Source organism: Calonectris borealis, chromosome 1 (assembly GCF_964195595.1).
Source record: "Calonectris borealis chromosome 1, bCalBor7.hap1.2, whole genome shotgun sequence".
Classification (NCBI taxonomy): domain Eukaryota; kingdom Metazoa; phylum Chordata; class Aves; order Procellariiformes; family Procellariidae; genus Calonectris; species Calonectris borealis.
Genome location: NC_134312.1, coordinates 61012715 through 61038221, shown reverse-complemented (window position 1 = coordinate 61038221; position 25507 = coordinate 61012715). Strand labels below are relative to the sequence as shown.

Sequence of the window (25507 nt, the reverse complement as noted above, 5' to 3'; positions counted from 1 at the left end):
TGCCTGACCTGTAACATGGCAGCTGGGGTAAATAGTAATTGAGACAGAAATTTGCTATATCCACTGACTCAGGTGCAGGGAACTGTATATGCTATGAAGTAAAAAATTGTAGCACCAAATTTCAAGATCTTACAGTAGAGTATTAAATCTGCCTGGCATGGAAACGTAATTGTGGCCTAGAACATTCTCTGAACTCCTCTGTTCTCCTAATTAAAACCACAAGTGATACTGCCTGTGACAGTTCTGAAACATGAAACCTCTGACATATGCATGGATCTTGCATTTCATATTTGGTGTAATCCTACCACAGAAGTTGGATAGACGTAACCCCCCCATACTCTTCTTCTGTGAGAAGAGTGAGAAAGAGGCTCAGATGAGTGAGTCTTTTTCCTCTGGATTCTAAAACCAAAAGGCTTCAGGAAAGTACAGGCGGCTTTGGTGTCAGACTTCTCCAGCATAAATGCCTGTTTCCTACAAAAATAACAAATCATCAAAAAGGCAGAACTGAAAGTTTGTGAGATCTATTGTAAAAGTGTATTTCACTCAAAATACCTTTTTTTAAATAGTTGTAAAAATCTATAAAGGGAGAACAGAAAATAATTTAATTTAGCTAAATTTGAGTATTGATTTACCTGTGAGGGACAGATGATGAAGAATCTTTGTGTGATTGAATATATAATAGCAAAAGTATCCTCTCATCTGAAAGAGCAGTTCTTTTGTTTCAATTTTTTTTAATACTTAGTACAAGTATGTTATAACTGGTAGTTTATATGCAGATAGGTAATTAGAAAGTTGTTTTATATAAATGGGCAACATTTGCTGTTGAAAAAAAGACATGTAGTGTCGAGACAGGGATAAACTGCAATAAGTTTTTTGAAACATTCATTTTCTACAGGGAAATTGGTCTCTGAAGAGATTCAAAATGGACCGCCAAGGCGTGACGCAAGTATTGTCCCGCTTGTCTTATATATCTGCTCTGGGAATGATGACTAGAATCTCTTCTCAGTTTGAAAAGACAAGGAAAGTGAGTGGTCCTCGGTCTCTACAACCATCTCAGTGGGGGATGCTCTGCCCATCTGACACTCCTGAAGGAGAGGTGAGGAACTTCTATTTTGCTTTCAATATTTCTTGTCCTTTCCTCAATTCTTGACGAATTGGAGACACTGTTTATTTTGAAGCAGGTGATCCTCCATCAGAGGAAGAATTCTGCTGAGGAGGCTTCTGAAGAGAGAAATTATCCTCAGCCTGATAACACAACTTGTGTGTCTTCTCACATTCCATATATTTATATCCTGGTCCTCCTTACTATATTGCCTTTTTTTCTCCTACCTGAGTGGACTGGCTGGAAACTCTTCAGAAATCATTTGGCTGTATGAGAATTACATGAGGCCTCCCATTTTTGCAGCAGAGCTACTTGCTGTCTTTTGATCAGAGCAGAAAGAGAGGAGTCCTAAACTCTTAGCCCTTTGCTCTGTAATGAATGTTCTGTTTTGAAGTTGCAGCGTCAACCTGCAATTTTTCTAGAAACATATATTATTATTACAGAAACAGCTTTAGCCTTTAGCTTGAGGAAGAAAAACACCTTTGTATGCTTTACTTTAAAGACCTCATCCAGCTATTTCAACCAAACAGTTGACGCTGACAGTCTTTTTTTTATTTTTCTTTTTTTCTTTTTTTCCTGAATAGAAAGTACTAGGGGAACTCTGAACTTCCTGGCATAAATATGTAGTCAATATGAGCTAGTCTCATTAAGCAGCTGAAATAAAATTGCACTGTATAAGATACTTGGATATTTTTCATTTTAACATGTTAAAGTTTGTGTTAGAACATACAGGATATCTGGTAAATTGATAAATAGACTGATTTTGTATTTCCATTATGCTTGTAAGTAGCTTTTGCTTTGAAGGGAGAAATACATGGTTGGATAACTTAAGAACTCCAACTTCATCGCCTGTATTTTTTATTAGTTTGTAAATGCTAAAACATTACATTTCAGTGTGATATAGAAAATTCTTCCTTTCTTCCCTCTTAATTTTCAGTGTAGTTAATCTGTTTCATTTCTTTCACTTTGTACTTTGACCTTTTTTTTTGCTGTTCATACGTACGGTTTTGGAATAAAAAGATATGTATAGTATTAATACTTCGAAATAAAATGGATAAAAGATGTATTCTTTTTATTTTAGGCTTGTGGTTTGGTTAAAAACCTTGCCCTCATGACTCACATTACTACGGATATGGAAGATGGCCCGATTATTAAATTAGCCAGTAATCTCGGAGTTGAAGATGTCAACTTGCTCTGTGGTGAAGAACTTTCATATCCAAATGTGTTCCTTGTTTTCCTTAATGGTATGTAACTTTTCAGCAGTCTGAGTCTGATTTGTTGCTGATGGAGAGTTAGGCTTCAGAAACCCTCCAACAATTTTTGGAGCACAGTCAATCGCAGATGCCATTTTCCACGTGTAGATAATTTCATCTGTAAATATTTTTGTAAGGTTAGGCAGAATAGACAGGCCAGATGATGGCACTTAGTTGTCTGAAGTTGTGTCCTCAGAACTCTGGCTGCAGATGTATGTAGCTGGGAAATTGAAGCTTTTTCAAATTTCAGTAATGTTTTTAAGCACACTTGCATAAATAGACACAAAATTATGTACATTCTATTACAGATTTGTTTGTTTTTTCAGGCATTCATGAAATGAGGTGCTATTCATGAAGTACTTTTGAAAGAGAATAACGCTGCTAAATTTGTAATAAATTTACAAATTCAGACCTTTAGTCACAGAAAGTATTTAATGTTACTGTAGTCTTTATGTATTTTTATATATATTCATGCAAGTGACTTTAAAAACAGAAAGGAAACATCAATTGTTTGCAAAGTTTAGCAGTGCTATTCTCTTTAAAACTACCTTTTAAAGGGCAACTTGCTTTGTGAGTGATTAGAAAAAATTAGACCTTGGAAAACAGGCCTCTTTTGTCTGTTAAAGGGCTGATTTGGCATATGTGGTTTGCATCTGCACACTTATGTTCCTTTTACAACTGATCTTTTAGCATTTCTAAATCAACAGGTACTATGGTACCTAGTGTTGAAACCTAGTGTTTCAAAACACTAACATTTTAAAAACTACAACTGCGATTTAAAAATAGCCTTTTGTCAACAGCATCCACTTCCAGGGACTAGTATTTAATGCTGTCACTATGAATAAGTTCTCCATTTACCTTTGAATTAAACAGTAGTTGTTCTTCAATCCTGCCTTTTCCCAGTAACATAAAAGCAATACTTGACCAAACTGCATTCCTTTGCTCTGCTTTTCTGTAGCAGTATGTTAAAGATAAGGTTCAGTGAAACCACATGCGCTCTTTTCTGTCTCGTTTTATGGTCCAAAGGGGAGTGCAGAGCAGAAATATTGGATTCTTTCTTCACAAGCTCGATCTGTGGTATGGAACAAGATAGTTATGTTCCCAAATGTAGATGATCTAGTACTAAGTGAGGCAAAACAATTTACTGTTCAATCTACTAATTTGTGGGTTTAATCCATAAAAAATTTCAGGCTTGTGGGTGGCTGAATTGATTCTGATTTAAACTTGTGACCTAAGAGGGCAGAAAATCTGTTAAGTACAAATCCTTAAAGCTGTAAAAACTTTTGTATTGTCTTATAAACTCCCTAAACTATCATGCTTTGTCTCCTCCTTTAAAGTTTTGTTTAAAATGATACCATACTTATTTTTATTTTATATATTAAGATAACTTTGGTCAGGTGACTCTTTAAATGAATTTTACTCTCTTGTTTGCTCATCATGTATCAGAATACTGAAGTATGTGCTAAGGTGCCCTGCTAAGATATCAATAGCTTGTTGAGCTAAGTTCCTGAAGGAGGAATTCTGGTGCTGTTGTGAGTGATCACAAGGTCTTTCTAAAATTTCTGACAAGGCAGCAGGACAGTTCATTGGTCTGTTCTTGAAAACCTGGGGTCCATTTCAGTACAGGTGAAATTGCAGGCTTCAGAAGCATTGTTTGCTTGTACACTAATTGGTGAATGGGCACCTGAGCAGAAACATATTTGAAGAAAGCTGGATGAAGCATACCATTTGGTTTCTGAAGCTATTTGGACGCTAACAGATAGATGACTCGTGAAATTCTGACACTTTTTTTTATGTTTACTGAGAGAAAAAAAGAGCCAATTCTTATTCATGTCAGAAAAGGGAAATTTTATGACAACTCTAATTATTTGCAAGAAGTAGGAAATTCTTTTATGCATGCTAGACGTGATCAGAATTTGTAAGTAGAGTTTTGGATATGCAAAGAATGCACCATGAATTTATTGTCTTTCTGAATAGGTAACATCCTTGGTGTCATACGTGATCATCAGAAATTAGTCAACACGTTTCGGATAATGCGTCGAGCGGGTTATATCAATGAATTTGTTTCCATCTCTACAAATCTTTCTGACAGATGTGTCTACATTTCCTCTGATGGAGGGAGATTGTGCAGGTAAACATCTCATCAGAATTATCTCACTAGTGAACTTACTATAAACACTGTTTTATGCACTGTAAATACACTGGGCTAAGACTTTCATGAGTACAGATTTAAGCAAATTCAGTAGGACTTGAGCATCTCTTTTCTCCTTAAATAGCCCTCATTCAAAAGAGGCGGATCTGAGAAACATACTATATGGTCAAGCAACTTAAAAAAAAAAAAACAGCCCAAATAAATCTGTTTTATCTGTAAACAGAAGTCAAAACAAAATGTTTCTTCTATCTTCTTTAAAAAAGAAAATAAAAGGAGAGGGGGGATTAAAATCAACCTGATTGGCCACTCTAGTAATGTCCAATGTCCTTGGAGCGTTTTTTTACTTCCTGTGAAGTAAAAGCAAGCAGCCACTCGCCTGATGTCCCATGGGTGTGATATTACATTTTAGAATGAGAAGCTACTCTTTGTCTTCAAGGGCCTTTAATTCTGGTGCAAAACTTCCTCAGTTGCGTATACCTGTTTGGTATAATACCAAGAATTATGTCTCTCAATTTTGGTTTATTTCATCGCTTGCCCTTAAGTAGATAGGGAATTCAATAAACCTATATGGAAGGTCTCCGCCTTGAAATACTTATGCTCTTTATTAGACAGAAAGAGTGCCTGAATAACAGTCATGTCACAGAGGAAAGCAAAAAGGAATTGGGTGGCTAAAATGAGAAAGAGTGGAACATAACAATATTTTGAGACAGAAAATCAGGTTGAGTTATAGTAGAGGCTAGAGACTCCAGTCAGATTATGGTAGCATTGTGCTAGGTTATTTACAAGTAAAACATCTCCAGGCCCAGGTAATTAGCCTGAAGAACAAGGCATAAAAGATGAACAAAGTAGAGATTGGGAGAGGCAGAATGAGTTAATAAATATATGTATATTTTAGCATTGACTAGCTGTGTGCATATTTTATGCGTACTTTAAAGAAGCAGCAGTCACAACTACAGTTGGCATTCCACCTTATTCATTAATTGAATATCAGAGCATGCTGAATGCAGTTTGAGGCATGCTAGAGGCTCCAAAATAGTACATGTACAAATGATCAGTTAATCATACCTGATCAAGAGATCCAGAGTAGGAGCATATTCAGTGGCAGAGAAATCACTTTTCCCGTCAGGGCTAATATCGGCCATTCTGCGATTTTGGAGATGCAGCAAAACTTCCAATTTGTAAAATAAAGACAAGTGAAATCATGTGGATTTCCGGGTATTTACCAAGTTTGTTTTGTGGCACCCCCCACCCTTGCAATTGTTCAGATACCCCTATTAACCATTTAAAAGTGCTCGTTAGTCTTCAAACAGTTATTTAGACTTCAGAGTGGACTCCACAAGTATCTCGTAGCTATTTGCTGCTCTTTATACGAGCAACTTATCCAAATAGCAACAGCCCTTGACATTTTATTCTTGCATGCCATCCTTTGTGTCGGTGTTTTCTTGCTGTAAGGAAGCCTTCAGAGATCCATGTGCTGTTGAAATTTATGGATTCATCTGAGGTCAGCCATAGTAAATGCCTGTACTTTACATCATGTAAGTAACAGCAAAATACATTCTTACATATGGACACTTGAGCACAAACTGTTCACTCAGTGTTGTATGAAGTCCCTGCAATATCCATAGAACTTAATGCTGTTCTTAGCTTTGTAGTTTGGGAAATCTTAAATCTTTTAAAACCATCAACAAAATGTGTAGGTAAAACATATAAAATGTTAGTTTAAAGATTTAGAGGGTGAGGGGAAAAAAGGCTTCCTTCTCAAAATTGAAATCTTAATTTTTCTTGTACACCTTTTGGGTACTTCATAGACAATATGTCAGTTCAGGATATCTGTGTATCAAACCAAGGTCTGAATAATTACTGATTGTATTTATGTGACTATATCAGTTAAAGGTGGATAAATTTTAAAAGTGGTTTATAAAATAGGTTGTGCGTAGGCAGGGTTCTTACTGTAAGTATAAATTAAGTTACCTGCCTATGTATTTGCTATGATAATCTTTTTTTTTTTTTTTTTTTAAATTGTAGACCCTACATAATTGTCAAGAAGCAAAAACCTGCGGTTACAAACAAGCATATGGAAGAGCTGGCTCAGGGATACAGGTACATAATTCACATAGACCATATTCATCTTCACTAAGTAAATACTATCTGGAAATGCTTCAGTCAGTCAGTATTTCACAATCTTGGGGTTAGCTATGTAGAGAAGTCTACTTTCCTATACAAATTAATAATTGGTGTATTGGAGGTTTTCTGTTTAAAGTCAAATTAAGTCTGGTCTGCCTATTTTGTTACTGCTATGAAATTTGGTGATTATACAGAATAAATACATCTCACAGCCTCATCTTTCTGCAAGTGGAAGGCCTGAGGCAGTATCATCCTTCTCCTGATTGAAAAATCAAACACAACGAATATCAGCTTGACTACCCTAAACTAGACAAATTCAGAATTAGTTCTGAAACTCCTTGCAAATTCTTAGTTTGGGTGTTTAAACAAACACCCAAAACTTACAAAAAAGCTTTAACTAAATTTTGCAAAACCATCACAAAAACTTACTAGATTACCCTTATATTTGCCTACATTTATAGTGATGATGAGTACATGCAGGAAGATTTTATTTAGTTGTTCAAACAAGTAACATTGGTCAGTCAGACTGTGTGAAGGAGTGAATGGGCACGGGGATTAATCTAAAAAAATAGTTTTCTTTAAATACGTAAAATGCACAGAACTTTTCATCTTAAATATTTCTCTAGTTTAACTTCTACATATTACATTCCCTCAATATATGTATTATGTAGTTTTATTTTTGCAGAAATATAAGAAAAGACAGTACTTCTAGTGTAATTTTTTAATTTAACTGTAGGAATTTTGAAGATTTCTTGCACGAAGGCCTTGTTGAATATTTGGATGTGAATGAAGAAAATGACTGTAACATTGCACTATATGAACATACAATTAATAAGTAAGTATGCATTCAGACTAAACACTGGTGCAGGAAAAACTTTCATAGAGTGACTCTCTGAAATGCATATTAATAATGTTACTGTTTTCAGACATACATACTGCTTCCTTGCTAATGGTTGAAACAACTCCAGATGAAAGCTAAAGAAAGAAATCTGTTTACACATATCCTAAGTTATCCATGGGATAGTTACAAAAAATGGTTTAGCTTTTTGGGTTTCGGGAGATCTTTTCTTGCTTCTAACTCTCAAAAATATGAAATACTTAAAGGTATATCTTTTGTTTCTCTGGATGTGGCTTTTTTTTTTGTTCTAATCATTGGGCTGCTCATCATAAGTAATTTTATACAATAGGAATCCAGAAGGCAAATGGTTCCACGTGTTAAATGATGATCTTAGGACGTCATGATTGTCATTTGGAAAAATATCTCTCTTTTACGGCTGTAGAGAGACCCTGGACAACCAGCTTACACTAAATGTCTCAAGTATTGGAATGAGACTTTCCCTTTGACTTTTGGATGTATAACAGGCCCTGATGAAAATGTCTGTATCATTCTGTGTGTTCTTTACCACATTGGTTAAACCCATTCCTGGTATGTGATTTTCATTTAGAAAGATTTCCACATTTGTTGTGTTTTCCACATATATGAAGGACCTGGTGCTTTGGTTTTTTTCCTCTGTCTTGTGACTGTGATTAAAGAGCCTATATTAAAGGAAGGATTCTTTTAAATTTTTTTACTTTTTTTTGATGTTTCTCTGACAATATCCTGTCAACTGAAGGCTGCACTTAAGATGTTAGAAGTTATCTCCATGAAATGTTTGATCAGTAGATTTACGCAGAAAATGCATTTTCTAAATGTTCTGTCCTGGTCAAGTACTCATGGAAGCCAGTAGAAATACATCATTGATTTCAGCGGAGCTGGATGAGACCTTCAGTTATCTTTAATCTTTGCCAGATGAAATGCATTAACTCTGCTAATTAAATTGTATTGCTCCTGCCCAGGCTTTTGAAGACTTTATCACTTTAAGAAATTACTCTTGCATGCTCTTGGCTAGCTTCTGTATACATGAGCAAAGAAGAGCACACACAATTGCTGTCATTTGTGCCAAAATTAAATAACTTCCACAAAGCACCAGAGCTGAAAAGTTTAAGTTACAGGACACCTGACTCAGGTGGGAAAATTAATGGGAGTGTGTCACATGAAATCACTGTTTAGTCAAAAATAGGAGGAGACAGTGAACTTCCAATGGGCTAGTGTGAGGAAATGACTCCACAATAACTGCCAAAAGTTTGGGGGATTCTTGTGTTTTCCATCAACTTGTTTTGAGTTTAGCTTCAATGCTTGTAGCTAATAGTGCCATAAGTATCTGAGCTTGCACCATATGAGCACATTGCTCCTTGTGTTTAGTAATGATATTCTTCACATCCTGAACAGTTGATTTGTGTACCCCCTTCCCCCAGCTGATCATCTTGCATTTTAAATGGTGTGACCACGTTGGTACAACTTGTTCTGGTAATACAACTGATTCAATCCACTATTGTGAAGTATCCCATTAACATTCCTGCTTTTGTGATGTAGGCTTCTTTTAGCTACAGTATCCTCTCTTTACCTTTCCAATCCAATTAGGGGTTTTTTCTTTGGAGGATTTGACTCTATTTAATGCGTTCAGTTTCTTCCTTACCCATTTGTAACTCTGATTTTCAAACTTACAAGGTTGCCTTCCTTTCTTGGGCCAATTTCTGGCAGCAGCATTTTGACTTGCAGAAATCAAACTGCTCTGTAAAGTTTGAAGGTCTCTCATTAGCACTGTGGAATACTTCATAAGATACTAGGATCCACATATGTTGCATCTTCTTTGGTTGAAATAGGATTGACCTCAATGGAAAAATACTTGTGTTGAATACCCTATCTGAAAAGGTATATGTAGTTCCATGCGCTAGTACCTTCTGAAGAAATTTGCTAACTTCGCTATCAGTAAGTCTTAAACCTCTTGTTTTATTGTTAGAGAAGTGTCAGCAGTTCTGTGAAGTTCTACAGAATGGGGGAGCAGTCTGTGCTTTAAGTTTGCTACTGGCTCTTGAGACCATTTTGCAATTACTTGACTGCAATTGGGATTCTCCCATTTGTATTTTCTTAAGACAGGCTTCAATTAACATAGCTGCTTTTTATCAAGCAGAGAAAAACAGTGGCTATCGCCTGGCCAGCAGGTGATTTTTAGATTGCTCAAGCATATTTGTGATTTATAAAGATTTCTGGGACTGATAGAGAATTTCACTAGGCTTGCTCCTCAGAGTTTCCAGATTTTTTTCAGTTTTCAGATTTCCTTTTTTCCAGTAGTACATACACTGTTTATGTAAGTTCCTGCTGATCCTTGTCTTCAGTCTGTATGTACTTGTGGGTAATTCCTCAGCCTTTTTGAGCTTGTGATGCTTTGCCGTCTTTTGACATCATAATGAAATTTTTCCAGTCATTTCCTTTGCAAGGTCTTAAAGTTTAGTAAACGAATTAATTTGTTTAACTATTTTTAAAAAGTCTTCCAAAAGACTCCCAAGAGAATTCAAACATTAAAGATGGGATTTCCAGAATGCAGTGGGTTTAGGTGTGTGGGAGAAGCAACGTATACCTAAACCCAAGCTCTGTGTAATAACTCCAGAACATTGTGAAAGATATGCTTTGGATAGGTTTAGTTATAATTATCTTTATTTCAAAATTCCCCATTTCCTAGTTACTTATCTTGATTTAAAAAGTAGATCTGCTCCAGCCAAGCTTTATTGTACACTCCATCCTTAGTTATGAGTCACTCCGCTTGCATCCCAATGCACGCTGTGATTAATTGTCTTCATTGAGCACGGACTCTCTCCTCTGAAGCTCAAGCCAGGTAGAACAAATTTTGTTCTCTCTCAGCCCTTACTCCTTGTCCCTGTCCTTTTACTTCTCATCAGTACCACCTTTTAACAACATGATCACTTCCAAAATATTTACAGAGCTTTTCAAATACTGCTCTGTTATGCCATTATCACCCATGGCACTGGATCAGGTTTGGACACAGATGTTTTCCCTCTAACTGATATTATATAACTGACCTTGGAAAACTAAAACTACACTTTTATTTTTTTCAGTACCTGAATCTGTCTTGCTCTTCCTTCTTCCACCTCCCCAGTGTATTTCTAGATCTCTGAGATTGGTAATTTGATGCAGAGGACTCTCATTACATGAGAAGACATTCCTTAAGGTGTTTTGGGTCTTACTGTATAAACTGATGTTTTGTTGTCTTACTGAGCTTCCTCAGGTTGTCGTTATCTGGAATCTTTTTCTCCATGATGGAAATTCATAAACGCTCATTTATTTCTCTTTCATTTCTTTTCATGTGGAAACACTTAAAGCCAAAAGAAAGGTTTTTTTTTAAAAAAAAAAAATATCCCATAGTGAATCCATGTTTTGAGGTCCTACTGACTTACATTTTCCTCAACAGAATTGAATTGAAGTATTATGAGATACTACTAAATTAAATAAATTCTAGTTAAGATGTTTGTTCACAAGGCTGCTATAATTGGTACTCTTTCTTTTAAGAGATACAACGCATTTGGAGATTGAGCCTTTCACGCTTCTTGGTGTCTGTGCTGGTCTGATTCCATATCCTCACCACAACCAGTCCCCAAGAAACACTTATCAGTGTGCCATGGGGAAACAAGCAATGGGTAAGACTTTTTTTATTCCTTTTTGGAGTGTTATGTAGTTTTTGAAGTTACGTAGCATAAGTGACAAGACAGAGAAATTCTTTCTTTCCTAATTCATATAAAAGCTTTGCTAGGAAAAGGAAAAGAGCACTTCTTTAGCTTTGAGGAAGAAAGAATTTACCTCTGAAAGTTGGAAAAATTAAAAGCTAAAAAATACCAATCAGTTTTACCTAATGGACATCATATCTGCAGGTCGTAATACTTAAAAGAAAAATTGGAGAAACTGGGGCACTATTGCTTTTTTGTTGTGTTTTTTTGATAATTGTCATGACTTCCAAGTTTTCAGCATAGCTGCAGGATTGGAAGAGTGGAGGTTTTTTCTCTTTATGCTGTGATGGTGCTATGGGTTTCCAGACAAAAAGAGTTAAAAAGTGTTCTCACAAAGAGAGACAGAGCGTGGAGAGAGGAGAATTTCCCTGAATAGTTGAGTAGGTGCCCTAAAAATAAATAAATAAATAGTTACATTGACATTAGAGAATAAGAGGAATCAAAATGTGAAAGAGAGTGCTTAGTTACTTGAACACTTCCTACAGCCGAAGTTTAGATTTTGGGCTTTTTCTGGTTTTGGGTGAAGAGGGCAAGTAATGGCCTCTCAGCAAAATGACGGAAACAAAATTAATTTCCTGATCACTTAATAATTCTTTTTACAAATGTGATAGCTGGTCATTAAAAACCAACCATTTTGTAAATTTGCTGTTGTGGGTAATTTGACACTAGGTAAGTTCTAATCCTTCCTTTAACACACAGCTAAACTGGCATTAAAGCATCCAAGTCATGATCAAGCCAGAGTGAGTCCCAAGAAGAACCTGACCAGTAGTACGTCAGTTCAGATAGCTGTATTCAGACTTGTGCTGTACATGCCAGTTTTATGTCTTGTATTGATGGCTTGCTCGCAAGTTGAGAGCTACAGTAGAACAACTCTGTCATGAAAAAACTACCACTTCTGTTAGGTTTACTAAACCATTTGTTTTGTGCTGTGTGTTCGAAACTGAAACACTGCACCTTTTGTGAGACGCTTCAGCAGAATTAATAGCAGAGTAACTGCCTTGTGCTGAACTGTCGTGTTCAGCGCATCAAAATAGCCGAAAACAGCAACAGATGCATGTCCTCCTTTTAAATTAAAAAAAAAAAAAAAAAAGAGGAGCGATGCAATCTTTTTCCTTACAGTTCTCCCCCATCCCATTATCTTTCCCCCACCCCCGAGTCTCTATTTTATGACTATTAGTCTCAGAAGGTTTGGTTAGTTACCACACACAGTTAAGCAGGATCAGTGTGTACAGAAAGCCAATTCAGTATCTGTGGAGTTCTTTTGTAGTTTTCTGTGTGAAGGTTTTTTTCTCGTTTTGTTTTGAGTGTCATTTGCAATTCATTGTCTGTGTTTTCTGAGGTTGGTGTATTCAGCTGCTTTGACCCTAGGTCTTGCACATTTAGCTCCTTGGATACAATCCTCTGACGTTCCTGCTGACGCTAGGAACACAAAAGCCATTGAATATCTTAAGCAATAAAAAAAGCCTTTGTTTCGGTTTGTTATGACAAAACACCTGACTCAAAGAATAAGCAGCTAGATAAAAGTACATTTTAAAAGTTGGCACATGACCTGAGCTGTATTTTGCTCTGCCTGAAGTATCTGCAAACACCTGAAGCTTTTTGTAATAAATGCTTAAAAAAAAGCCACCGTGAGTGGCAATATGTAGGGGTAGATTTTTCTCTACACTTATTGATCAGATGAGACCTAGAGGATGTTCCTGAAACATTACACGTACTTTTTTCCGTTTGTATTTATGAAGACATGTGATATAGCACTTCAAACCCCCACCTTTAAGTAACCATGCACCCTTCTTGCTTTCTTTCCCCATCCTGAAATTGCAGAGCAGCTCCTGGTCCAACATTGCCATGTGGAAAGTCTCATGTCCAAATCCACTGTGTCACTCCCTCGGCTGTCAAACTGTGGGGGCATGGAGGGAGCCCCAGGGCTCAGACTGGGAAAGGAGGGCCTTGTGCTACTCAGCACTGACCCCCTCTGACCACGTTACAGGGCTGTGCCAGCAGCTTTGGTCAGTCTTTGCTCTTTTTTAAGCAACATCAAGTTAGGGAAAGGTGTGAAAGCACAGGTAAATGGAGGGTGGACATCAGAGCTTGCAATGGGGTCTGTAATCCAGTATCCCTTACAAGTGTTAGTATTAAAATATTAATGTTTCTGCAGGATAACATTAAACGTCCTGAAAAATACCTCCCTTTCGTGGGCAGAATGAGTCATCTTGTTGGAGGACTAGGGCTGCGCTTAGCAAGCAAACTGGATTTCAGTGAAATGAAATTGAAATGAAATCCCTCTGTTTTGGCATAGATAATTTACCATATGTTGCAGGTTGAACTGTAAGACTGAGGGGAAGTTATGATTAGGTGGGAAATACGACAGCAGCTGCAAGGACCTCAGTTGAACATTGACATTTCAGTGCAAAGGTAACAGCTGTAGCTTAAAATCTGAGAAGTATTTAAGACAAGAGTCCGTACTGTTTGCATTCCATGTGTTGCTAAAATAATGTTTACGAGGATCAAAGGCTCCTACAATTAGAGAAATAATTTTAAATAGAGCTTTTCAATTCCATTAAGACATAGAAAATCAGTCAGTTTCACACACTGTACCTCTGTGACTGTGAAGCATTGTATAAAAGCCTAATGTAAGAAATGAAAACATACACATTTTCCTGCCAGTAATCCACCATATTGCACATGCACATGCGCATCTGTGAAAGTGGCAGTGTGGGTACACAAAGCAAGCTGTACGCTCTCATAGCCCAACTGTGCATTGCAGTTTCAACCCAAATGTCATAACACAAGTCTTGAGAAAGGAAAGGAGGGTTTGGATGTTAATTATTACTTTAACCTGTGAAAGAGCAGAAAGTATTTGAGGGGAGAGTGGTAGGTGGGTGAGAGCTTTGTTGCAGAGGTTTATGTTGAAGCAACTTCTTTGATATTACAAAAAAAACCCTCCTACTGTATCACGTACATTCTGCTTTGCTTCTGTGAAATAGCAAAGCCCTTTATATACTGCTTTACCTTGTGCTATAACCAGCTGAATATGTTAAAAATGAAGCTGAGAAGACAAATGTGCTTCAAGGAGCCAAGTGCTGATGGTTGTTGGGTTTTGACAGTTGTTAATTTTGATTGTACAGTTTAATGTTGCTGTAAGTAATACACCAGACAATTGGATAAACGCGTATTTTAGCTGGCTGTTTGTTCTGGTGAGTTCTCAAAACTTTCTGCATCAGAATAACAATATCCCATTTATGCTAAATATCAATAGATAGCATTTTTATAGTGATTACTTTGCACTGTAGAATGATCAAATGATACTCTAAAAGAAAAAAAAAACTTGTCAGGAAGTGGAAAAAAGGATAGAATGCACACGTGCATTCACAATATACCAAGCGCTGAGAAAAGCAAGAAAATGAATTTTGTTGTATCCAGGTCAACCTTGTGTGTTTTGCTTTAAACAGGGCTAATTACCAATGAAAAAAATTGGTTCTTGCTGTTGGGATAATTATAAATGTGGGTCATTGTGAGCAGGGTTTGTTATGGTGAACTTTAATTATACTTTGCTTTTGCTTGGCTGTTTGGCTGAAGCAAACAAGGGCTCTGTTCTTTCAGAACCTGGTGACTTCCTTCATTTCAATCCCCACACAGAGGTCTCGTCCCAACACACGAGTCCTCAGAAGAAGAGAGCTGCTTCTTAATTTTAAATAAGCAGATTGTGGTTTAAGGCTGTGGTTTGTTAGACCAGTCTAGAGAAGGCATTATTTGTATAACCATTAAATCGTAGCAATTAGGACAAATATTGCTGATGTATGGCATGCTTTTAGGCTAATTTATTTCACTTGTGCTCCTGCATCATTCTCTAACCAGTTTCTTTCCTGCTAGGATATCCATCATTGATATATATGTATATGTTTTCCATTTGATATGGTACAGCATTCAACTCCTGAAGAATTGCCTGAATACAGTTTATTATTGAGGCTCAAAATCTCAGTAATGTCAGTTGCTCATGGCTCCTGGTCTGATTCAAACAGTAACAATTCTGTCAGGCTCATCTGAACTTCTGATAAAAATGCCAACTTTGAAATACGTGAAGCATCTGAGAGAGAAATAGTTTGCGTTACCTGAAATATGTAAAAGTGTCATCTGTAATCCTTGATATATAGGTGACTTCCACAGATTGTTACTGGGGTATAAAGGACAAGATTAGCTATGATCAGGTGCTCCAGACTTCATCCCATCTTAGCATCCCAAACCAGTGAACCATAGCAGGTACAGCATGTAAGCATCTCAGAGGAGAAAAAAATTGCAAGCATTTCAAAACTGGAAGTTGGCGTGGCTTACTCAAGATTTCTCTCAACAACAGGAAAATGCACCTATCCATGAAAATTTTAAGATGAGCTCTACAGCAGACAGCCTATCCTGAACGCACACAGATTATTCATTCTAGGTGCAGAGGGAAAAAATTGTCTAAACCTCTAAGTTTTTAATTGGAAGTAGATTTTCTTAGCTGTATAGTGGGAAAACCAGGTTTTTTATCAAAGTACAATGAAAACAATGTCTAATACTTAGGCTAAGACAATATCAGAAGTAACAGGGCTTTCAGCTGGTGGGCCTTGTGGGGGGTGACTGGGAAGGTCTTCAGTATTGATAAATCCAGGCCCTACCAGCTTGCTTCTTACTGGAGACAGAAAATACTGCTCAGGGATAATTAATTGCCTTCTCCAACAATAAGACAGACAAGCAACTGCTCAAAAGCAAGAGACAAGTAAAGCCTGTCAACTCTACCAAATCTTCCTTGTTGTTTGAAAATGCTGTGCCTGTGGCTTCAAATCCACTTTCTAGAACCAAGGAAACCAGGTGTGCAAGAGCTGGTTATAAGTGTTTATTTTTGGATGGTATCTGTTGAGCTATCTCCCCATCCTCATCCTTGGGAAGGGTAGACCTGTGGTGGTTTAGGAGAGAGAGCTTAGTGCCAAGGACAGGATAGGTCTTTGGAAATGCCCGTGATGCTGCCTGGGTTTAGATACTTGATTTTCTAGACATTTTACTTAAATGCGGGCATTTGGAAATTGCAAGTAGATGCATATAACACATGAAGCTGGCCTCCCCTAAGAGCAGATTTGTGTTCAGCTGTACTATATTCTGGCTGTGTGAAGTCTTCATTATATACTAGCTGCTTTGACCTTTTCTTTAATGCAGCCAGCCTCTGAAATTGCAGGAGAAAATGGAAAGGTTTTGAAAGACTTACCTCCTAAGCACAAGTACTGCAGAATATTTCGCACTTAAAACTTTAAAACTTTTAACTTTTCAGACTATAATTTCTTAATTGCTTAGAGGCATAGCATAGTCCTGGTACAGCAAACTCTAATAACATACGATTGCCTTAACTTTTGTTCTGCTACACAACGGTTTATGTTTCCCTGCTGGGTGTTAATTATTTTTTCCTCAGATTTCAGAAGACACTTTGGCAGGCTGATGGGACAGGGCCAAAAATTTCAGTCTCAAGCTGGGAGGTCTATACAAAGGATTGAATTCTGAACCGTAAATTTAAAATTAATTTCATGTAAAAAGACAAATATATTGTGAGTGAACTTCTACTGTAGTCTTTCTAGCAATGATGCCTCTAATTTCAGAAAGTAAATCAGTCTTGTCTGCTGCTAACTGTACGCTTTGTTCATGCTTTGTGACATTCTAACACAGGCTGCTGTTGAACTAATTATTGCCCAGAAAAGGAAGGAAATATGTTGTGGAAGATGCAGAGCTTGATCCACAGTTCCTCTTGAACTCAATGGGAGTCTTTCTATTGATTCTCATGAAATTTTGGATCAGAACTATGGAACACAAGTTCAGCCCTCCAAAAAAAACCTGTGGCTATTAGAACAATAAAAGCAAACTTCATACTTGCAGTTTTATTCAATGTCATGATTAAAAAAGAAATCTTATTTGCATTCAGTCATATAGGACCTGACTTTGATTTCTTCTGATGTTCTTTTTGTCTTGAGGCTTAGGTTTTCCCTGTTTAAGAAAAAATAAATTATTTTTCCTGGAAGCTTAAATTAAGAAGCCACTTACATCTTTATTTAAATATAATAATGTAAAGTTGTTTTGGTTCGGTCTCTTTTATGATTTTTTTCCCCTTCTTTTCTTGAAGAATTTCTATTATTAGATGAAATTCCTCAGTTTGTGGTTTTAGTTAATTTGCATTTTGGTAATTTTTTAGCCAAAATGTTTCTGGGAAACTCACTAACGTTCACACACTTTTGTTTCTCTTTTACATACAGGTACTATTGGATACAATCAAAGAAACAGGATAGATACTCTTATGTATCTTCTAGCCTATCCGCAAAAACCAATGGTAAAAACAAAAACAATTGAACTGATAGATTTTGAGAAACTGCCTGCTGGACAGAATGCCACAGTCGCTGTGATGAGCTACAGTGGTTACGATATCGAAGATGCTCTTGTCTTAAACAAGGCCTCTTTGGACAGAGGTAAGACTCATCGATTCTTTCCCACTTCTCTAGTGTGTGTTCTAATACATGTTTTAATAAACTTTTTGTCTCGTGGTGTTATCCTAGAATAACATTTATTGCATTTATTACAAACAGTACATCTTCAATTAAGAAATTGAATTCCAAAACTGCTTTGAATGCTTTTGTTTGTTTTCTGTGTGAGTAGTGATTGTAATTCCATGCTTGCAATAGTGCAGTGAAGTTGCCAACGTGTGAATAAACTTCTGAGTATGGATATTATAAGAAAAAATGGCTAACTTTTGACCTCAAATAAAAAAGTGTAAATGGTTCTTTTTTGAAAAGATCTAGTTTACAAAAAATGTGAGGTATTAGATAATCTGTTCTGTTGGGCTTGCTTTTTAGATGGTTACCTGAACCTGTGTTCATTACTAACAGAGGGGTCTCATTATTTTCACCAGTAACAAATGCAACAGATGAAATTAGACTTCTGAATGTATTTGGGAAAGGAATGGAATGCATGATAGTTTGTGTCATTGTGAACTTGATTCTCTGAGGGAGCGATAGCAGTATTGCCTACTTTCTGGGAGAAAATAATAGTATTGTCTAAAGCAAAATAATTTCATGTTTATCCACAGATAAACTAGTGACCTGCTTCCTTAAAAAAAAAAAAAAATCTGTGCAGTGCAGTGTATTTTAAGTAAAAGTACATAAGCACCAAATAGAAGGTAACTAAGTGAAACCTATGTTTGTGCCAGTCTGGCCTGTCTTGCTCTCTCTACAGTTCTTCAGCCCTTTATGTTAATGCTGCTGGGGGTTGGAGGAGAGTTGCCTGAAAACTTAGTCTCTCCTCTCTCTTTTCTAAATAAATTCCCTTGAGAGAAGACATAGGGCAGTGTGATCAAATTGGTTTTAGTTTCGGGTGGCCAAAATCAGATTCTTCCATGACTTTATTCCCCCACACACTCCCTTCCTCCCAGTTGCTAGGCAGCAATAATAGTATTCCTAGACATGTATCTTTGGCATTAATGTCTGCCGCATTTAATTTATGCCTCCTTTTCTAAAACAACAACAGGCATGATTTAAAACTGAATGTTTTCTTTTCTGGTAGACTGGTAACATTTACAGGGAGAGCTGTAGTGCTTGTCAGGAGTTACTTGACATAATCTAAAGATATAGATCTACTGTATGTGGCCGCAACCATCCTTCAAATGAACTAAAATAACGTAGGATTACTAGAAAGCCTTGCTCTTGGCTGTCTGTAATTGTAAATGTGATTAAAGTGTTTAGTATTGTGGCTAGTTGCTGTACTTGGAGAGAAATTCCAGAGATGCTCCTTTTCTCATCTAAAACCCAAAACAAACTTATTTTGTAACAACATATGTAATTCAGAATTCTTTCAGCTGGGAAAAAAGTGAGTAATGGGGTGATTATATGAAACACTCAATCAGTACTTTCCTGGTAGGTTAGCTTGTGTCAACCACAACATGAGTAAAAGTTCAGGTTTCTTAGAAATCCCGAAAGGAAGAGGTGCTGTTCTCGTCCTGGTACAGTCTCTTCTCCTGTGTTATGTCTCCCTATGGACCACCAAAGGTAAGAAAAATGATGCGTGCGTGTGTGTGCATAGGTATAGAAAGGGATTGGCACAACTTCAGAGTTGGACCATAGTCCAATGTCTAAAAAAAGTAGCATGCATGATCTGATTTTTAAATTGTGAGCTACTAAATATCCATGTACAATGTTAGGCATATTCAAGACAATGAATAATCTAACTAATAAAAAAATATTTTATTTTCTGTAGCTCAGCTTCTGCATTCTTGTTTTATTTTGATAACGTGTTTTAAAGAATCTTTGAACTCCTAGGCAAATGAGTTTGTGTTACATTTTAGGTTTTGGAAGGTGTCTTGTATATAAGAATGCCAAGTGTACACTGAAGCGTTACACAAACCAGACATTTGATAAAGTTATGGGTCCGATGTTGGATGCAGCTACCCGTAAACCAATCTGGCGCCATGAAATTTTAGATGCTGATGGTATCTGCTCTCCAGGTATGTCAAACTACATTTTCAGTCATGGCACGTTCGTAATCTGAGGTAGAAATTAATGTTCTGTTAATATTTTTTGTGCACCTTGTTTTATACTTAGTGTAATTCATTTTTTGTCTTGAAGGTGACAGTATTGTAATGGAAAATTAAAAAATACTAGTTTCTGAAAGCAGCGTGGTACTAGTCATTGCAGGGTTTTTTGTGCATAAGAAAATGGAGCTTTATGTTTAAGTAGGAGTGAGTCTTTAACAGTGTGAATCTGTTGAAGCATTGGAACTTGTGGTATACTTGTATCTTCAAACTGACAAACTGTTGATACTGTAGGTTTTTACTGTTTCTCTCTCATATGTTCTGTCGTTGTTTTTTAAGGATAGATTCCTTATTATTTTGATTTCATACATCAAAATCTCCTAGCATGCTGTCAGTTAATGCAATTGTTTGAGGAAGTAAAACCTTGTATTTTTAACACTTTAGAAATATGTTTGGACGGAGATAAGAAAATAAATACAACTGCATTTAGTTATGAGGATAGGTGTATAACTTTCCAATGGAAATAAATTTGAGAAAGAATTGTCCCATACTGTCAGCCTTCAATTAGGAAACAGCTTAATAGATCTGCTGATATCTAATAAGAAAGGTGCTGTAAAAGACTCTAGACTTAATTCCATTATAGCAACACAATTGGGTCACTTTTGCTCTTTAGCACATCACAATGGAGCTTTCAAAGTTAATTAAAAAAAAAAGGCAAAATCTTCTGAAGTATTAGGATACATAGGACTGGGGTGGACTCCAGACTGAGGCTGTTCTCAGTGTGTAGGTAAAAACCTCTTTGAAACAGTTAATTTGGACAGAAAAGAGACATAGGCTGAAGTTCAGTGTAATTTTGCGGAGGAGGTGGGAAGCAGGTACTTGATGTGTGTTAGTATCATTGGGCGTGCTACTGATCTGGTTTTCTATGTGAAGGGCAGGATAAGGGAATGGAGGGGAAAATAGCAGATATATGAGACCACAAGCAAAAAGTAACTGCAAGGAGAGGCTGAAAGTAGTCTTGCACAACTCATTATGGAAGTAATGTGATGTCCCGAATTTAAGTGTGAATTTCTAAAATTTGTCAGTTACAGTGTTGCTTGTTAATTTTCTCCTTACTTACGGCAGATTACTTCAGATGGTTTTGTCTGTTCTTTAGACCCAGCGTATGTTGAATAGCTATTCTCATAGTACACCCAGCATGCAAGCTATTCTGTTTTGGTTTACAAAAACAAACTAGTTTAATGATACTCTTACCATGCAATATTTAATAAAATAACACGGCGTACTTCCTGGACATGTTCCTCCCAATTTGTCTTCCAGCTTACCTTTTTTTAAAGCTTAAAATGTATTTCTGACATAGGTAGCCAGATATGTTTTCATGGTGCTTTTTTTCTTGTTCTTTGAAGGTGAAAAAGTAGAAAATAAGCAAGTCCTGGTGAACAAATCTATGCCAACTGTGACCCAGACACCTCTGGAAGGAAGTAGTGTGCCTCAGCAGCCACAGTACAAAGACGTGCCAGTAACGTATGTTGCATCATAACGTTATACTTGGGGAAGGTACATGGAGGAAAAAAAATATACCTTGTTCTTTACAATTTCAGCTTAATTCTCCCTTTGTTTCTATTGTATCTCTTAAGCCTTTTCTTTTCCAGAAACATACTGTACTCTGGAACTTTAAATATATAAATATATAAAATATATATAAATATATAAAATTTTTGCTCCATTGGCCTCCCATATATAAGTTCCATGAAGACTACAGTTTAGCCAGAAACTTACCAATACACAGATACTTGTTTGTAACTTGTGTTTGGTTCACAGATGTAAAACTCATGTTTTGTCTTCTTGTACTAGCTACAAAGGTGCGACTGATTCTTATATTGAAAAAGTAATGATTTCATCAAATGCAGAGGATGCTTTCTTGATCAAAATGTTGCTGAGGCAAACTAGACGTCCAGAAATTGGAGATAAGTTTAGCAGTCGTCATGGGCAGAAAGGTAAGCTACACGTTTAATAAAAATAAATGCATGTTGGGTATGCCTACTATACACACATAATATCATCATGCATGTTTCCGTTGATTGGTTCAGATCTTTTATGAATGCAGCAGTAGAAGACCATATCCCTTTTTTTGGTTAAGTTCACCTAATTTAGCAATGTTCTTTCTGGAACTGAGGAGAGGAACTGGCAAACACAACTCTGCATTGACTTATGAATCTGGAAAATACAGTAGTTGCCCATTTTAAACTAGAACAGGGTTTTGAGTTTTGTTTGGGTTTTGTTTTCTTCCTAGTGTGAATTTGGTTTTAGGTGATAGGATTGACAATGGGTTATCAAGAGAGAGATTGGAGGAAAGAGTGAAAGGGCCTATTCTGAATGGACAGGAAAGACCAGAGATGGAATGGGATGTCTGCGAGTCATCTGTGCAGACATACTGCTGTAAAGACAAGACTGCAGATAGATAGCTCAGAGCCATGGTGTAAAGGGGAAGCAAATCAGGAATGCCACTAGGAGTGCACCAGCAGAGACCGGAAAGAAGGGGAAAATGTTTTTAAAAATACACCTGGGACATGATCTGGGGCACCTCTGGATCTTCAAACTGAGAGTTGAAAATGGGTACCTACTAGGAAGCTGCTTGGTAGCATGTCACTCTCCGTTAATGTTATAAGAAAGATGAAAATCGGGAGCCTGTTTCCATAGCTGTTGAGAAAAGCAGTGGACTCCTTTTCACCTTAATGGCAAAAAAATGTGACTCATAACATCCTCTCTGAATCTCAAAGGGCTGGGAGTTGCGGGAGGGGTGTTAAGAAAGAAGTGACTGAAAACAGTCTGGCTGTAACTGACTTAAAAGCATGTTTTGATCCCATTGGTCCCAATGTGGGACAGGTTTTGACAGGTTTTCATCTGTCTGTACATTTGCAAAATCTAGATTTTTAGTACTTTCAGCATGACCTTTTGCCTTACTGTATGTGCTGTGCTAAACCTATTACCGGAATGTTGTAATCTTGTTACATTTTTAGGTCTTATTTTGGTTTGAGAACATTGCTCGGTCTCATGTCAGATATCGTGGGGAAGCAAAGAGATTGATATTACCAAATCCTTTCCATTGCAGCACACTTCTTTCCTGTACTGGGCAAATGTGATACGTCTTAGTAACTCCTGGGACAAAAAAATCCTTACTTCCTTGCTTTGATTTCTGAGGAACTGGAACCAGAGCATTGAGTATAAAGCATGCCAGCATCTTACATCTGGTAACACAAGAATCCTCTAGGTGTGGAGGGCAGGGGAAGGGAACTGAGGAAATAATGGAGGACACTGTTTAGATTTGAAACATTAATACTTAAAATTGGGTGTAGTCAATGAACTTTGCAGTAATACATCAAATTACAATACTAGCTAAGGGATGTTGTCTTGCGAACAAACTGGCCTTTCGTGAGCAGTGTTCTCTTTGTCAGAAGACACATGGAAGAGAGAGTAGTTTTTGTTAGGAGGAGCTCCCTTTCAGCAGTTTTTCCCACTCTACTCCCAGCATCATCTTGGGTTTGACCTTGTTGTGCTGATTCACATCCTGTATTCTTGGAGCAGAACCAGAGAAGTCTGTGGGAAATATGCCCTGGAGTCAGTCAGCAGAGAGCTGGTACTTGCACAACATCCATACGTAGATCTGAGCCAGTGAAAAGAGATGAAATTGCAACAAATGTCAGCGGTACGCAGGCAGTATCAGCTGTAGAACTCTCTTAAATGAAGCTTCAACAGAATCATCTCCAGCATATTCGGTGCCAGCATAATTGGAAGAGGTATGAAGGGCAGTTGCTTACAGATGGACCCTAGGCACAAGTAAGAAGTTGTTTTTATAATGCTCCATGCCACTGTTTACTTCTTTACTGACTTGTGTAGCCTGAAGTCAAATGACTTGAGGTCATTTATAGCTTTCTGGGGCTACGGAAGTACATAAGCATCAGTGGCAATGAGGTGGCCAGGTATTACTGAAGTGAAAGACGGCATCCCTGTTGTGAGATGCAGGGCTAGTCACAGTAATCCTCATTTCTGTAGTCTCCAGGTTTGGTAATCAGGACATCTACCTAGAGCAAACCTGTCAATCAAAAGAAGTGAAATGGGTACAAAAGGCAGTAGCTGATCATTACAGTCAGCTGTTACCAGATACTGCCTCAAGTTCTTTGTGTGTGTGTTCTATGGAGTGCAGTCAATGCAGGCTTTCTCAGTACATCCAGCTCTCTTCAAGATCACCCTTACTTCCACAGTATCTTTCCATAAACCCATAAAACTGGTTCTTGAAACTCTGTATTCTAAAGAAATCCTTCCATTGTTTCTGCTGTCATTAAGAAATAGAAACTCTTCTGATAAGCATTGAAACATTTTTCCTGATTGTATTTTCAAGATGACTTTTGATCTAAAAATAGGAAGTGATTCTCACTGAGTCCCCAAGTGATTTGGAAACCAGTACCTATTGAAGGCTTCAAAAAAGTAAAGAAGCAGCAGTACATTCTTGACTTTCGTTTTAAAATCCAGTCTAGTTCTTGCACTACAGCCATATAGGATAGTTTCGGTAAGTGAGAGGGAAGATCATTAGCTTCAGAGGCAAACAGAAAGAGTTGAGCACTTGGAATGGTTCAACTACCCCATTCCTTCCTTCTCTCCAGGAAGATTCTCCTCAGGAAGATTTTGTGTAGAGTCTCTTTCAAGTAATTTTTTAATCTTGTACACAATGAAGATGTGCACTATTTTTAAGCCTATGACTGCTTTTAGAGCAAAGCCCATTTCTTCATATATTTTGAGCTTCGTCTAATTAGTCCTTTCTCCTTATAAGTGGCATGCGACATTTTAGCTGCAAGTTATTATATAACAATACAATCAGTACTGTGCAGGACAAATCTTCTTGCTAGAATTAAAAAAAAATAGCCTACAAATTATATTAAAGAAGCTGCTCGGTTAATCATGATAAATATTTATGGCATTTGCATGAAAAATTTAAGCAGGTAAGATTTTTCTCCTAGCTTGGGCTATTGATGTGCACCTATTGAAATAGTCAGTTGAACAGGATTTAAATGGAACTGATTTTCATACCCCTCCAAAAATCAAGAAAAAGGGTGCTCCATAAGTCTAGAACCATCAGAGGAGAAAAGGTGGAAGTGGAAGAATGACAGAAGGAAAGAGAATTGTGTCAGGCAGGCTGCAATGTGGCTTTGGGGAACAGAGGGCCTTCCATACCACTAAATGCACATAAGGCATCTCACAGTCTAGAGCAAGCTCATTTTAGAGGTCTTGAAGGACAGACATCTCGCGAGTACTTTTGCTACTCATCAAACCCTGATATTCATGGTCAAATGCAGAAACAACTAATATGCACCGTATTGGTATTTTCTTTAATATCCCAAAAGCCATAGAAAGTTAGTAATATATTTTTTCCAAAGTGAAATACCTGTGGAAATCCCATGATAATGAAAAAAATATCCTAAATGCTGTAGGGAACTTTGAGGGCGCCCATAATTATGCCTGGCATTGCATCAGGTTAGAATGACTGATCGCCCATGTATCTGTGCTTTGGACCTATAATAATAATAAACCAAAACCATCAATTATTCAGAATAGCAAATGTCCCTTTCAGCTTCGTTTTGGAGATACGAGTGGGAACATTGCAACAGTTGTGTAACAGAGTTCACAGGCATGTGCTTGTTTTCTGTCCAGTACATCAATCTGTAGTA

The 25507-nt window shown here is 37.2% G+C and overlaps 1 protein-coding gene across 4 annotated transcripts in view; it reads left to right on the top strand.

Moving 5' to 3' along the window:
* The window catches only part of POLR3B (RNA polymerase III subunit B), a 79744-nt gene that overhangs the window by 32322 nt on the left and 21915 nt on the right, over positions 1–25507 (top strand). For 3 of the 4 annotated variants that reach the window (XR_012674563.1, XM_075156811.1, XM_075156822.1), the window contains exons 14-24: positions 896–1096; positions 2184–2346; positions 4333–4486; positions 6533–6607; positions 7368–7466; positions 11037–11164; positions 17521–17730; positions 19222–19302; positions 19599–19757; positions 21191–21308; positions 21639–21781. Coding sequence is in view for 3 of the 4 variants with exons in the window: in XM_075156811.1 (XP_075012912.1) it covers positions 896–1096; positions 2184–2346; positions 4333–4486; positions 6533–6607; positions 7368–7466; positions 11037–11164; positions 17521–17730; positions 19222–19302; positions 19599–19757; positions 21191–21308; positions 21639–21781 (1531 nt within the window). In the remaining variant the exon portion in view is untranslated. The remainder of the gene's footprint in view (positions 1–895; positions 1097–2183; positions 2347–4332; positions 4487–6532; positions 6608–7367; positions 7467–11036; positions 11165–17520; positions 17731–19221; positions 19303–19598; positions 19758–21190; positions 21309–21638; positions 21782–25507) is intronic. The other variant, XM_075156802.1, reaches the window with a different exon arrangement.